The 15,299-nt window shown below is 50.6% G+C and overlaps 1 protein-coding gene and 1 long non-coding RNA gene across 7 annotated transcripts in view; one reads left to right on the plus strand and one right to left on the minus strand.

Annotated features, from left to right (window-relative positions):
* The window catches only part of ADCY1 (adenylate cyclase 1), a 392,554-nt gene that overhangs the window by 223,413 nt on the left and 153,842 nt on the right, over positions 1 to 15,299 (minus strand). For all 3 annotated transcript variants that reach the window (XR_014557036.1, XR_014557037.1, XM_083706262.1), the window contains exon 8: positions 7,505 to 7,660. Coding sequence is in view for 1 of the 3 variants with exons in the window: in XM_083706262.1 (XP_083562388.1) it covers positions 7,505 to 7,660 (156 nt within the window). In the remaining 2 variants the exon portion in view is untranslated. The remainder of the gene's footprint in view (positions 1 to 7,504; positions 7,661 to 15,299) is intronic.
* LOC310828699 overlaps positions 1 to 15,299 on the plus strand; it is a 61,143-nt gene that overhangs the window by 19,889 nt on the left and 25,955 nt on the right. The gene's annotated exons all lie outside the window — the stretch shown is intronic.

Consider the following 15,299-nt stretch of genomic DNA (forward strand, 5'->3'; position numbering starts at 1 on the left):
GAACTTAATTCGTTCTGGATGTCTTTACCTGAAACTGTTCTTAACCTGAGTGAAATATATCTAGAGTGGATTTCATACTCTTTATTCAGCTCATAGTTGTGAGGAGGAATGAAAGTTCCCCCAAGTATCTGCTTTATATACATTATTTACACAATGGGCTACATGTGATTGGCTAATTCCGGAATTCTCCTGTAAGCCAATCAGGTTGTGGATTCACTTCTATCTGGAGCTGGATTGGGTGGCTCCTGCTGCATTGTTCAAGGACCAATCAGACTGCTGCATTCTGAATCCTATTGTTCTAGGACCAATCAGACTGCGGCATTTTGGATCCTATTCAACTCAGTACATAACACCCCTCCCCTCTAAGTTCCAGTCCTGCTTGGAAGGTTGCATTCATAGTCCTCTAGGTACGCCGAAGGCCTACGTGTGTGTTGCGGCCTGGGGTGTTCCCTGGTCCGGGGTTCAGGTTCTGGCTCATGTTCCAAGGATGGGGCCATTTGGTCTGGTGCAACCCACTCACTCAGTCGTGGTTCTGGTTCCGGTGTCCTTTCGGCCTCACGGGTCCTCTCTGTATTTACTGATTCTGCCTCTCCTGCTGGCCCCTCCTGTTCTATGGGCCTCACTGCCCCACTGGTCCCTTGGGACTCCTCTGACCTGTCCTCCTCCTGGTTTTCTCCCAGGAATCGACACCGTATCTGGTCGCAGTGGCGGCGCCAACATTGCCCCCATCCGTTAGCACCTCGTATGACATGGGGCCAGTGACCCTGGTGACTGGGCCTGCCCCAAAATTCTTTGCGTACACTGGGTCCTGGGCCTCGAAGGTCTGGGGGTTCCTGCCTTCCCCCACCACTACCTCATCCTGAGCTCTATTGGGGTGAAGGCGGTCCAGTCTGATTGCGAGGCGCCGACCCATTAGTAGTTCAGCGGGGCTCCGGCCAGTCGTTGAGCTGGGTGTGCTGTGCTGTGCTAGAAGGAATGTGGCAAAATGGTACTCCCAATCCCCGTGCGTCATGCGGCGGAGGGTGTTCTTGGTGGTCCGCACCATGCGTTCTGCTTGACCATTGGTGGCAGGGTGGAATGGTGCTGAGCGGATGTGTCGGATGGCGTTCTGCGGTCCCGTTGTCTGAGACGAGAGTGTCAGGGAGCCCGTGGGTTGCAAACAGCCTGCGTAGTACCCGGATGGCTGTGGACGTGGAAGTTTATGGTACCAGTGCGACTTCCAGCCATTTGGTGTAGGAGTCCACCACTATGAAGAATGTTTTCCCCTGAAAGGGGCCAGCGAAGTCCACGTGCAGGCGTGACCATGGTGCTCGGGTGGACTTTCAGGACTGGACTGGGGTCCTTGGGGGATCTGGGCAGGATTCTTGGCAGGCCTGGCAGTGTTTGACCCAGGCCTCTATCTCTCCGTCAATCCCTGGCCACCAAACATAACTCCTGGCAAGGGCCTTCATTCTCACTACCCCTGGGTGTGTAGGGCTGTGAGGACCCTTTTGCGGAGGGGCTGGGGAACAACGACCCTGCTTCCCCCGTAACAGGCACCCCTTGTGGGCCAACAGTTCATGTTTATGGGTTGTGTAGCCTGCGAATTCTAGCCCGGGGCTGTTGCTGGACCATCCCCTCCACACCCAGTCCAGGACCCGGGAGATGACCCTATCATTCTTGGAATGGTGTGCAACTTCTTGTGCCTGAATGGGGCGGTCGGTAAGCAGCTCCAGGCTCATAACCTCTTGTGCTGGTGCTGGGTCGGGACCTGTTTCCAGTAGTGGTAGCCTGCTGAGGGTGTCTGCGTGGCCCATCGCCTTCCCAGGGCGGTGAATCAGTGCATACTGGTACCTGGCAAGGAAAATTGACCACCTGAGGACGCGAGGAGACAGCACTTGGGGGGTCTGCTTTTCAGGGGCAAACAAGCCAAGCAACAGCTTGTGGTCAGTCACCACAGTAAAGGGCCACCCGTACAAGAAATCATGGAATTTTTTTTTACTCCCTTCACGATTGCCAGACCCTCCCTGTCGATTTGTGAGTAGTTCCGCTCAGTTGCGCTGAGTGTCTGGGAAAAGTATGCCACCGGCACCCTCTTCCATCCGGGAGTTGGCGTCCCAGGACAGCGCTGATGCAAAGGGCGAGGGCCTCTCATCAAAGTGTGCCAGGACCGAGTTTGAGACGAGCAAGTCCTTGACTGCCTGGATTGTGGCCTCCTGGTGCTGGCCACACACCCAAGGGGCTCACTATTCCAGGAGTCTGTGTAGGGGCTCCGCTACCGCTGCCTATGGGGAAGGAAGGAATGGTAAAAGTTCAATAGTCCCAAGAAGGCCTGAAGTTCAGTCTTGCTCTTGGATACTGGGGCAGCACAAATGGTCTGTATCTTGTCCCCAGTCGGGTGGACCCCTTCTGCGTCCACCATAAATCCCAGAAAGTCCACCTGAGGCACTCCTAGTAGACACTTTTCCCGCTTCACCTTGAGACCTGCCGTCTGGAAACGGTGCAGAACGCTGCGGAGGCGGTCCTCAAACTCCTCTGGTGTGGGCCCGGCAATCAACACATCATCAAAGAAGAAGGGGGTGACGCCAGGAATCCCTTTAAGGAGAGAGTCCATTAGATTCTGGAATATGCCTGGTGCCATGCTGACACCGAATTGCAGCCGCTTTACCCTGAACGCTCCTCTGTGCATCACAATCATCTGTGCCTCTGCTGTGGCCTCATCCACCGGCAGCAGTTGATAGGCTTGGGCCAAGTCCAACTTGCCAAAAAATTTTGACCCAGCCAGGGTGGCAAGGACATGGCTGACCACTGGCACTGGGCTGTGAGGGCCTTGTTTATGGTACATTTGTAGTCTGTGCAGATGCGGACTGAACCATTAGGCTTGATGGGTGTGACAATCGGGGTTTCCCAGGGGGCATTAGGCACAGGCTCCAGCACTCCTTGCTCCATGAGCCGGTCCAATTCCTCGTCTATACAGGGTTTCAGGGCGAACAGGACCAAGCGGGCCTTGAGCCTGACCGGTCGTACTGCGGGGTCAAGCTGTGGAGCAATGGGGGGGCCATATACTGTCCCAATTTCCCATCAAAAACCCCCGGAAATTCCTTGCATATGGCGTCCACGTCCACTTGTAAGCTAATGCGGTTCACCCCGGTGACGGTTAGCCCTAGTGGTCCAAACCATGCCAATCCCAGTAAGCTAATGTAGGGGCCCTTGACCACAAGCAAGTCCTGTTGCCGCGTCCACCCTCAATATTGCACCCTGAAGGTCCCCACCCCCATTGTGGGGACCTTATGTTTCTGGAAGTCCCGGAGGGTAAATGGGGCCAGCCTGAGTTTGGGACCCCCACTAGGACACAGTTTCCTTAAGGTCCTTGCCGAGGTTATGGATAGAGTTGAACCCGTGTCAAGCTCCATGCAGCACGGGGCTCCCTCTATCTGTATCTCTACATAATTTTTCTTTATGTGGGGGTGGGGCAACTGGTATACCTAGAAGTCCATGAGCTCCGTCGAGTTGCCTTGGTGTGATGGGCCCCGGGACCTGGGGCTCTTGGATCGGTCATCTGATGCCTGGCGTCGGGTGGGCCGAGCCCGACACACCCAGACGATGTGTCCCAATTTTCTGCACTGCCTGCACTCTGCATTGCGGAAATGGCAGGTCCTCCTCTCGTGACTCTCCCCACAGCTTGCGCAGTTCCCTCCTTCTCGTCGAGGCAGCTGTGGTCTGTGCGCTGCTTGAGTGCGCTGCTGTACTCGGTGCACCTCCTCCCTGTCAGATCCTGAGTCGTCAGTGAGGTCTTCGTGGTGGACCCTCGGTTGGGATGGCAGGCTCGGCCGTGCCTCTTGCATCAACCTCTTGGCAGCTTCTGTTGCCAGGGCCTCCTCCAGAGCGACCTGGAACGTTAGGTCCTTCTTAGCGTAGAGGCGTCGTTGCAGCTTCTCACCCTTCAGGCCACCGACGAGGCGGTCACGAAACATGTTCTCCAATTCTGAGAAGTTGCAGAACCGGGCGGCTTGGCGGAGAGAAGTCACAAACCCAGTTATGGTTTCCCCAGGGGCTTGCCACTTTGCGTAGAAGGCATTTCGACGAGCCACCACTGAGGGCTGCGGTGAAAAGTGCCCCTTGAGCCGTTCCATTATTGTTTTGTAAGGAACAGTAGCAACGTCTTCAGGCACAAGAAGAGCCCGGGCGATTTCGATCGTCTCCTCTCCGCAGACGCTGAAGAATATCGCCCTCTTCTTGGCATCTTCTTCGTCGGTGACCCCTTTGGCTTCTAGGAGGAAGGTGAAACGGGAGGCGTACGCTTCCCAGTCTCCGGATGCTGGGTTGAATGGCGAGAAGCTGCTGTTGGTTGCCATTCTGAGTTCCTTGGGTCCCGGAGCTGAAGCCTGGATACATGGTGCGAGGCAGCGGTGCGGCAGGTGGCGGTGCTGCGGTGCTGTGTGTGGCAGTCAGCTCAGCGGGATCCCATCCTCGTCACCAGTGAAATATACTCAGAGTTGAGAGTGGATTTCATTCTCTTTATTCAGCTCATAGTGGTGAGGAGGAATAAAAGTTCCCCCAAAGTATCTGCTTTATATACATTATTTACACAATGGGCTGCACGTGATTAGCTAATTTCGGAATTCTCCTGTAAGCCAATCAGGTTGTGGATTCACTTCCATCTGGAGCTGGATTGGGTGGCTCCTGCAGACCAATCATACTGCTGCATTGTTCTAGGAGCAATCAGACTGCTGCATTCTGAATCCTATTGTTCTAGGACCAATCAGACTGCTGCATTTTGGATCCTATTGTTCTGGGACCAATCAGACTGCTGCATTTTGGATCCTATTCAACTCAGTACATAACACTGAGGTACCACTTTAGCTAATGGGGCCTCCTGCTGCCGCCGTGCCGCCAACCGGAGATTTCTGTTCTTGAAGCAAAGTTCTTAACCCAAGGTACTATTTCTGGGTTTGCGGAGTCTGTAACCTGAAATGTTTGTAAGGTACCACTGTACTTTATTTAATGCAACTGAGGGCTCACCCAAACATCCTTGTGTGGCACATTTCTGGGCGCAGCTCTGCAGTTTGAAGCTCTGTCCAGGAGCCAGGACCATCTTAACTATTGGCTCTAGTGGCGCAAGGCACCAGAGCACTGGGCTCTCGGGGCGCTGAGCGTTGGAGTCCAGGGCAGAGCCGAGTTCGCCCCCAAATTGCAGCAGAAGAGCCATATTCTTAGGGGCGCCAAGCTCCGGCTGCTGAAGCCGCTGTGCTCCCCAGCTGTGGGGAGGAACGGCGTGAGCCGACAACGCATCCCCTTCCCTGCTCTGCCTTCCCTTGCTGTCCATGTCCCTGGAAGCTGGAGATTCTATGCTGACATTGGGCGTGAGTGTATTGGATGCGGCATTTTCTTTCTTTCTCTGTCTCTCCCTCTCTCCCCACTTCTCTTTTCCTTTCCTTTTAAGAAGTGGGTGAAAATGGGGGGGAGGGAGCGAGGCTTCTGTTTGCACTCTAGTGTAAGTTTCATTGGCATCCTGTTTGTGAGGCAACAGAAGGGGTGCTGAGACTCGGGAAGATTTACTGCCAGGGTATTGAGTGGAGTGGGTAGATGCCTTCATTAAAATAAAATAAAAATAAATAAGGAACAATGTAGGAGAAGATGCGAAAATTATAGGAAGCACCTGCAGTTTTCTGATAATCATTGAAGAGCAACCGAAGTCCTAGAAAATAAGGCCCACTGTAGGACTTACTTACGAGTAACAAGCCTAGATAGGGCTGAGCTGTTCGATTTGACAAAAAGGCAGGAGGGTGGGAAGCTAACCCTTAGCAGTCTCAATTGGAGCTTACTCCCAGGTAAATGTGCATATTTCTGGACAGGAGTGCTAAGGATAGCACTGTTAGGCTGCAGCAGAGGATTGCAGCATAACAGTTTAAGCCTACTTAGAAGTAAGCACTGCTGAGTGCAATGGAGCTTACTCCTATAGAAGTAGGTGTACAATTCTGGAGGCGAGCGCCACTGATTTCAATAGAGCTTTTCCAAACTGTGTAAGAACTGTGAGGCTTGTAGAGAAATCACATCTTGCAGGTCAGCTGGTTGGCTTTCTGTTGCAAATGGAATGTGGCTATCTCTGAGTTTGTTTGTTTTTAAACATATTATTTATTTTTAGTTATTTCGTGAAATTTCTATACCAAGTGATTGTAACTGCCCTGCCCCCCCCAAAACACCCCAAGGCAGTTTACAGAAAGAATAATACAACAAAATTATTAGTGAAAACAATTAAAACATCCAAAGAATTGGAAGCAGCAATAAACTAAGAACACATCAGCATTCTCAATATGCAGTAGCTCCATTTGAAAAATGATAACTATCAGCACAATATAAACAGCCCTCTTGCATCTGCCCACAAGATAGGATTTTAGGTAGCTCTGAATTTCACAGGTTCCTTTTTATCTGAGAGGTATTGTAGCTCTGGATGTGTGTGGGCGGGGTGTTCCTGCCTTAAGAAGATCTCCCTGGGCTCAGTAGTTAAAAAACTATTACACTGGCAGTGGCCCCTTTGGGGGCAAAGCACTAGAAAGAGTGGCAACAGTCCAGGTTCAGGCTTGCTTGGAGGAAACTTGGATATGTTCTAGTCTGGCTTCAGGGCTGGCCATGCCACTGAACCTGCCTTAGCAGCCATGGTTGATGACAGTTGTTGGGAGAAAGATAGGTGGAATGTGACCCTGCTTGTTCCCCTTCATTGACTGGCAGTTTTCAGTACCATGGTATCCTTTTGGAGCATCTCAGGGAGGTGGGGGTTGGGAACCCTGTGCTTCAGTCGCTCTACTCCTACCTCCAGGGCCATTTCCAGAAAGTAGATATGGGAGGCTGAGCACCATGGGGGTTGTCCTGTTGTGCTCAGCAGGGTTTCATCTTGTTCACTAAAGCAGTGGGTGGCAGCGGCAGTGTAAGTTACCAATATCTGAAAAGAACCGCATTTCTTTTGCTGGGTGGGTGGAGGTTTATTGTTATGAGAAAGTGACCCTCCAAAATTAATAATTTGGAAATGAGTCACTAGGTGCAGACCAGTACTCTAGCAGTTTTTACTTCTGGGTATAGATAGTCCTACAGTCCTTTAAATATCTCCAAAAGACATCTGTGCTGATCATGGAATCATATACTATGATCTTTTGGCAATACAGTATACAAATACTGTAATCGAAATTTATTTGCTTAACCCATCAATCACCTAAATGGCACCACCTGACCTTGGTACGCCACTGAGGATGGCACACTTCTGATTTCTCTTTGGGAAGGGGCAAAAGTGTGCAGTCTGCGTGCTGCTTTCCCTGGCGTGATCGGTGGTATGTTTTTAGCAGCATGAGACTCCCTAAAAAAAGCTCAACAACTTTGGGGGGCACCGGGCAGAGCTTTGCACCACGGTGCCGCATATGCTAAAGACGGCCCTGCCAGGAGCACCTTTTTTTAAAAAAAGGCCCCAGTGAAATGGGAGGTGAGGGCAGATACCACACATTTTGACAAATGACCTTGCTTTGCCATACACTACCTTGTCGTCGTCTTCACAAGTCATCACATTGGAGAAAGGGATCTCAGCTTTGAACATTTTACGACAATGCATAAGTTGAACCAGCAGATAACATACAGTCTTGAACTTCATTCTTTTGGCAGGCTTTATGTCAGAGAGAATGAGACCAGGAAATATCTGTAAGGATAATAATATAAATATATACCTTAGAATAATTAAATATATAAGCAGCTGTAGTTAATGCATTACAATCAGAATAAAAGTTGGATAGGTTTAATGAACACCAAACAAATATTTGTGACACATACCTTGGGTTTTCATAAAAGAGCAAAATAAAACCATAAAAGATCACAGGGAAGTTCACAACATAAAAATACAAAATGCCCATCGACAGGAGCCCCCCTATGCCCCCAATAAATGGAAAAGCAATAAATCCCCTCACTTCTTTGACAATCAACTTCAACTGCATTTCCAACTGTATTTCCCTAAAAATCCCAACATGCCAAGAGACAGATAATAACATTGGGCTATGCTGCAGGCCTGCCATATGCCGGGGTGGTGAACCTCCCCCCTTGGGCCAAAGCCATATCTGCCCCACCTCTCATGGGCCAAATGTGACAGGCGAGTGGGGCAACCTTGCTCCAGGATCACAAAGGGGGCTACACCAAAAGCCCTGCCAAGACAGAACCTGATGCACACCCAGTGCCTTCATTGGTGGCAAAATGCCTTGTGTTGACCCAGCTGCTGAAATTTCACTGCCGGCACAGTTGCCAATACAAAGCTGACTAAATCTTCTTCTTCTTTGGCAAGCCCTCGTAGCCGAGTAAGATTGTCTTCCATAAACATGGTTTTAACCATGTGTCCGTAAGTGACTGTGGAGGCCAATTCTGGATCCATACGTTCTTCCACAGTGGGGACATTGGTTTCTGGGCGGGAGTTGATCACGGTGTGGATTTGCCAAGCGTGCCTTCCTCTTAGCACATTTCTCTCTCTTTTTTTTTTTCAAAATAATTTTTATTCAATTTTCCATCCACAACAAAGAAAACAAAACAACAAAGAAACACACAACACGTATAGTTTCAGGCTCTTAATTTCATGATCCTTACTCTCCCGACTTCCTCATACCTCCCCTTTCTGCATTCTCATGTCGAATTAGTTAATTAACAAATCCCTCCCTTATTTTCGAATTAATTATACAAACATTCAAATTCTTCCACTTAACCATTATCGCTATTAACCCCTATTTTTCTCAATCAACATCAATCTAGCATTCACTGATTTTTGAATATTTCTTTAAATAGTTGTGATGGGTTGGTCAGCCAACCTGAGTCTCTAACGGAGCCCCCAAAGCATGACTCCGTCAGTCGCTGGTAGGATCCGACAGTGGGCGTCTACGGAACTTACTCCAACATAAAAGCTGTTTGACGGACATGCGCCTCCTGGACTCTCTGCGTGACAGCTTCCGGCGAGGGGTGGGGGTTCCTAAAGGGGGTCTTGTTACCTCCTTACTGTTCTCACTGGAAGTATCCCAAAGCCTCCCCTCCGACTCCCTTTCCCTTTGAGCTCCTGCTCTCCCCCTACTGGTTCCCTCTTCTGCTGCAGAGTCTCTCCTATTCTCCTGGAGCCTTTCTACCACCTGTTCTTCCGATGGCAGTTCCCTGACATCCACCTCCCCCCCAGGGCCCCCTTCACCCCCTCCCGCCTCCTCTCCCACTGGCGGTGAGGGTGGAAAGCCCCTGAATGAACTCTCCTCGTCGTCCGTGTATTCAAACACTTCTTGCCACGGCTTACCGTCTCTTGCCCCGTCTTCCTCTTCTTCGTCGGAGTCTGCTTCCTCATCCACCCCTGACTCTGGGAACCCTTCAAACTCCCCTTCCTCATCGGTGGTCCCGAAATGTTCCCTTCTAAATCGTGCCACGGGCTGCGGTTTCCTTGGGAAACGCCTATGAAACGTTTCTATTAAAATCTCGTCATTGACTGCCTCTGCTGGTACCCATGTGTTTTCTGACTCTACTTCCCCCTCCCATTCTACCAAATATTCCACCTGATTCCCCTTCCACCTGGAATCAATGATTCCTGCCACGTTCATGTCGCGTTCTCTCTCTTCTATCACGGGCGTTTGGGTGACCTCCCTCTCATGTTCCCCCCACTCACGTCCCTCTCGGTACGGCGACAGTAATGACCTGTGAAATACTGGGTGCAATTTCATGTGACTGGGCAATCTGAGTTTGAATGCTACTGGGTTGACCTGCTGTATGACCTCAAAGGGTCCCAATCTTTTGGGTCTCAATTTCTTACTCCCTCCCTTGAACGGTAGTCCTTGGGTGGATAGCCACACCCGGTTTCCCACCCTTATAGTTTCACCTTCCCTCCTATTTCTGTCTGCTTGCTTCTTATATTCTTCCTTGGCTTTCTCTAAGTTGAGTTGGAGCTGACGGTGGATCGCTTCCATCTCTTCAACAAAATGTTCCGCCGCCGGCACGCTCCACCTCTCCCCTCCCTCTCCTGGAAAAGCCCGGGGATGACACCCATAATTTGCCAGAAAGGGACTCATCCCTGTGGGCACATTCTCCGCGTTGTTGTAGGCAAATTCTGCCAGAGGTAACTTATCTACCCAATCATTTTCTCTGTCCTGAACATAACACCTCAGGTATTGTTGTAAAATCCCATTTGCCCTCTCCGCTTGCCCATTTGTTTCTGGGTGCCGGGCAGTTGAAAAATTGATTTCCACGTGCAGTAAGCTCATGAGTTTCCTCCAGAACCTGGAAGTAAACTGTTTCCCTCTGTCGCTGACCACCCTCAAGGGGGTGCCATGCAACCTGAAAATATGCTCTACAAACACCTTGGCGGTTTCCTCCGCTGTGACCGCATGTGAACAGGCTATAAAATGACAAATCTTAGTTAATAGATCTACCACCACCATGACCGCTGTCTTGCCTTTGGATTTTGGCAGGTCCGTCATAAAATCTATGGATACTGCCTCCCATGGCCGTTCTGGTGTGGGTAAGGGTTCTAATAGCCCCGCCGGTGCCAGCCTCTCCCCTTTCGCTCGCTGGCACCTGTCGCACCCCCTGACATATTCCCGTACGTCCTCCCTCACCTTGGGCCACCAAAACTCCCTGGTAACCAACCACATGGTCTTGTGCTGCCCGAAGTGCCCCGCTGTGGGGCTGTCGTGCAACTGGTTGAGTACTCTGCCCCTCAGTTCCCCATCGGGTATGTACAGTGCCCCTTTGTAATACAACGCCCCATTCTTTTCTTCAAACCCCCCTGTGTTCTCCTCTGTCCTCCTGAGTTCTCTTAGTTTCTCTTGGGCGTATTCATCGTTCTCAGTACTCGCTATCAATTCCCTCTGCCCCACCAAAGCCGCCCCACACACCCAGCGGTCCTCAGGGATTACATGCCTTTCCTCAGGCGCTCCCTCCCCCTCTAGGTACTCAGGTTTCCTGGAAAGAGCGTCCGCCCTTACGTTCTCGGAGCCTGACACATAACGAATTTCAAAGTGGAATTTGGAGAACTCCTGGGCCCATCTCACTTGTCTCTGGTTCAGCACTCGGGCTGTTCTCCAGTATTCCAGATTTTTGTGATCAGTTCTGACTTGAACCTTGTGCTGCGCCCCAATCAGCAAGTGCCGCCATTTCCGGAATGCTTCATGAATGGCGAGCAGTTCTCGGTCGTATACTGTGTAGTTCCTCTCGGATTTGTTCAACTTCCGCGAGAAGAATGCACACGGTCTCCATTCAGACGTATCTTTTCCCGGCTGGAGAAGCACGGCCCCCACCGCTCGGTCTGATGCGTCAGTCTCCACTCTCATTGGTTGTTGTAGATCCATGTGCAAAAGTTGCTCTTCCGACGCAAACGCCTGCTTTAAGCGTTCGAACGCCCGCTGCGCTTCTTCCGTCCAAACAAATTTCTTCTTGCTGCTAAGACAATCTGTGATGGGCGCTGTTAAATGGGCAAAGTTTTTGATGAACTTCCTATAGAAGTTTCCGAAGCCCAGGAACCTTTGCACGTCCTTCTTGGTCTTTGGTGTTTTCCATTCCAGTACCGCTTGAACCTTGCTGGGATCCATGGCCAATCCCTTGTCAGACAACCGGTACCCCAGGAATTCCACCTCCCTGGTATGAAACTGACACTTCTCCAGTTTCACCCACAGCCGGTTTTCTCGCAGTTTGCTCAGTACCTCTCTTACATCTCGCACATGCTGCTCCTCATTTTCAGAGTACACCAGGACGTCATCTAAGAACGCTGCGCAGTTCTTGTAGAGCAATGGCCCCAGGACGTGATTCATGAATGATTGAAAACAGGCTGAGCCCCCTTGTAATCCGAAAGGCATAACCAGGTACTCAAAAGCCCCCAAGGGGGTGAACATAGTGGTCTTCCACTCATCCCCCTTTCTCACACGTATCAAGTTATATGCCCCCCCTAAGGTCCAGCTTGGTAAAAATTTTCCCTTTTCTCACCCGTGTCAGAATGTCATCAATTCTAGGCATAGGGAAAGTCGCTGGTTCTGACACTGCATTTAGGGCCCTGAAATCACACACAAGCCTGGGTTTACCCGTGTTTTTTTTGTCCACAAAGAACACTGGGCTGCCCCCCACCGCTCGTGACTCTCTGATGAAACCTCGCTTGAGATTCTTGTCAATGAACTCCCTTAACTCCTGCATCTCACTGTCTGACATCGCATACAGCTTGCCCACTGGCAATTGTGCTCCTGGGAGTAAGGTAATTTGACAGTCAAAGGGTCTGTGCGGGGGCAGTTTATCTGCTTCCTTTTCGCTGAATACGTCCATCAAGTCAGCGTATTGTCGTGGCACCCTCCCCTTGTCCATCACTTCCATCCCTGCTAGAGTGGCCCTGGCCCCTGCCTGAGCCTCTCCCTCCTTGCAGTGTTCTAGGCAATGTGCTGATCCAAAGGAAACCACCCTCTGATGCCAGCCTACTAGCGGATCATGTAGTGCCAGCCAGCTCATCCCCAAAATAATAGGAGCTCCTCCCAAGGTGGCTACGTTAAACGCTATCAGTTCTGTGTGTCTTGCCACCCTCATTATCATTGGCACAGTCTGTTGGCTCACTTCTCCTCCCAACAGTTCCCTCCCATCAATCGTGGTAACCTGCAAAGGCTTACTTAATGGGATAATCTGTATCTGGTGTTCAGCTGCAAACTCCTTACTCATGAAATTACAGGAGCTGCCTGAATCCAATAGCGCTTTTATCTTTAGTGGGTGTCCGTTTGACAGTTCCAGCAACACCTCTATCACAAGCGCTGGTCTTGGAGGTTCCGGCGTGGGCACATTCACTACTCCTTGGCCTGGCTGCTGTGCCCTGATGTTGGCAGCCAGGCGTTGGCTTTTACTTGCTCCTTGATTTCTTCTTCCTCCTTCCCCCCAACAGTTCCCGCCATCCCTTGCCATTCCTTCCTTTGCGGACAGACTCTGGCAAAGTGACCTGGCTGTTGGCAGAGATAACATTTCTTGGCACTCTTTCCCTCCTTCCTCCCCCCTTCACTGGTGTTTGAAACTGCGCGCGCGCGCGCTGTTCCAAGTTCCATCGACTCTGCTGGCGGGAAAGGCTGCTCCGGAATCTCTGGAATGCGGAAGTCCTTCCAACGTTCCCCCTTTCCTTCCCGCTTTTCCAAAGCTCTTGCCTCCTGGCGCGCTCCTATGGACAGCGCAGATTTAGTCAGCTGGTCCATAGACTCCGCCCTAGGCGCCCAGGAAAGTTCATCTTTCACTGCCGGAGAGAGCCCTTCTTCAAACAGCATTTGAATAGGTTCACTCGCTAGGTCCCACCCCAGTCTATGTATCAACATGGTGAACTCAGTCCAGTACTCACGTACAGATCGGCTCCCCTGTTTACACGGCATTAACTGCCTGCGCACCACTCCCTGCTCAATCTCGCTGGAAAACATCAGGTCCATGGCGCGGAAAAACTTCCTCGTGTCCTTTAAGATTTCATTGTTGGCTGCCATCAGGGGTCTAACCCAGTCCTTCGCCCCTCCCTCTAGATGGCCAATAACGTACGCCACTCTAGAGTTCTCATCGGGGAAGTCATCAAACAGTAGATTGAGAGCATATTGCATCTCTGTTCTAAAGGCTTGATAGTTCCTGGGATCCCCCCCAAATTTCTGCACCAATCCAGGCACCTTTCTGGCAAGTGGGGTGGTTTTCCCCTTATCCGCATCTTGAGCCCTCCTCTCCTCGAGCCTCGCCATTTGCAGCGCGAGCTGGACCTCCAACGCCCTGTACCTTTCTTCCAGGCTTGGACCCGCTCCAGCTCCAGCTCCTGCTCCTCTGGTTCCGGCTGGTTCGCTCATTATGCCCTCTGCTTGCACAAGCTGCTTTCAAAGACTGTCGGATTGCTGTGATGGGATAATGAGCTGCTTGTGCGTAAAGCTTGATCCCTCCAGGTTTTGGCTGGTCAGCCAACCTGAGTCTCTAACGGAGCCCCCAAAGCATGACTCCGTCAGTCGCTGGTAGGATCCGAAAGTGGGTGTCTACGGAACTTACTCCAACATAAAAGCTGTTTGACGGACATGCGCCTCCTGGACTCTCTGCGTGACAGCTTCCGGCGAGGGGTGGGGGTTCCTAAAGGGGGTCTTGTTACCTCCTCACTGTTCTCACTGGAAGTATCCCAGAGCCTCCCCTCCGACTCCCTTTCCCTTTGAGCTCCTGCTCTCCCCCTACTGGTTCCCTCTTCTGCTGCAGAGTCTCTCCTATTCTCCTGGAGCCTTTCTACCACCTGTTCTTCCGATGGCAGTTCCCTGACAATAGTCTTTAAATTTTTTCCAATCTTCTTCCGCCGTTGCTCTTCCCTGGTCTCGGATTCTTCTCGTCATCTCTGCCAAGCCCATGTAGTCCATCACTTTCATCTGCCACTCTTCCACGGTGGGTAAATCTTGTGTCTTCCAGTACTTTGCTATAAGAATTCTTGCTGCTGTTGTTGCATACATAAAAAAAATTCTATCCTCCTTTAACACCTTCTGGCCAACAATGCCCAGGAGGAAGGCCTCTGGTTTCTTAAGAAAGGTATACTTAAATACCTTTTTCAGTTCATTATAGATCAGTTCCCAGAAAGCCTTAATCCTTGGGCACGTCCACCAAAGGTGAAAGAATGTTCCTTCTCTTTCTTTGCACTTCCAACATTTATTTTCGGGCGAATGACAGATTTTCGCAAGCTTGACTGGGGTCATGTACCACCTATAAATCATTTTCATAATATTTTCTCTCAAGGCACTACATGCCGTAAATTTCATCCCGGTGGTCCATAACTTTTCCCAGTCAGCAAACATTATGTCATGACCAATATCCTGCGCCCATTTAATCATTGCAGATTTAACCATTTCATCTTGTGTATTCCATTTCAACAGCAAGTTATACATTTTTGACAAGTTCTTGGTACTAGGTTCTAACAATTCAGTTTCTAGTTTTGATTTTTCCACCTGGAAGCCGACTTTCCTGTCTAGTTTAAAAGCTTCCATTATCTGATAATAATGCAGCCAATCTCTCACTTTCCCTTTTAACTTCTCAAAACTTTGCAATTTCAGTCTGTCTCCTTCTTGCTCCAAAATTTCCCAATATCTCGGCCAATTAACCTCCATATTTAGTTTTTTAATAGCTTTTGCCTCCATTGGCGACAACCACCTTGGAGTCTTAAGGTAAAGTAAAGGTAAAGGTACCCCTGCCCGTACGGGCCAGTCTTGACAGACTCTGGGGTTGTGCGCCCATCTCACTCAAGAGGCCAGGGGCCAGCGCTGTCCGGAGACACTTCCGGGTCACGTGGCCAGCGTGACATCGCTGCTCTGGCGAGCCAGAGC

This window comes from Podarcis gaigeae (assembly GCF_964106915.1).
Source record: "Podarcis gaigeae genome assembly, chromosome: 12".
NCBI classification, from domain to species: Eukaryota; Metazoa; Chordata; class Lepidosauria; order Squamata; family Lacertidae; genus Podarcis; species Podarcis gaigeae.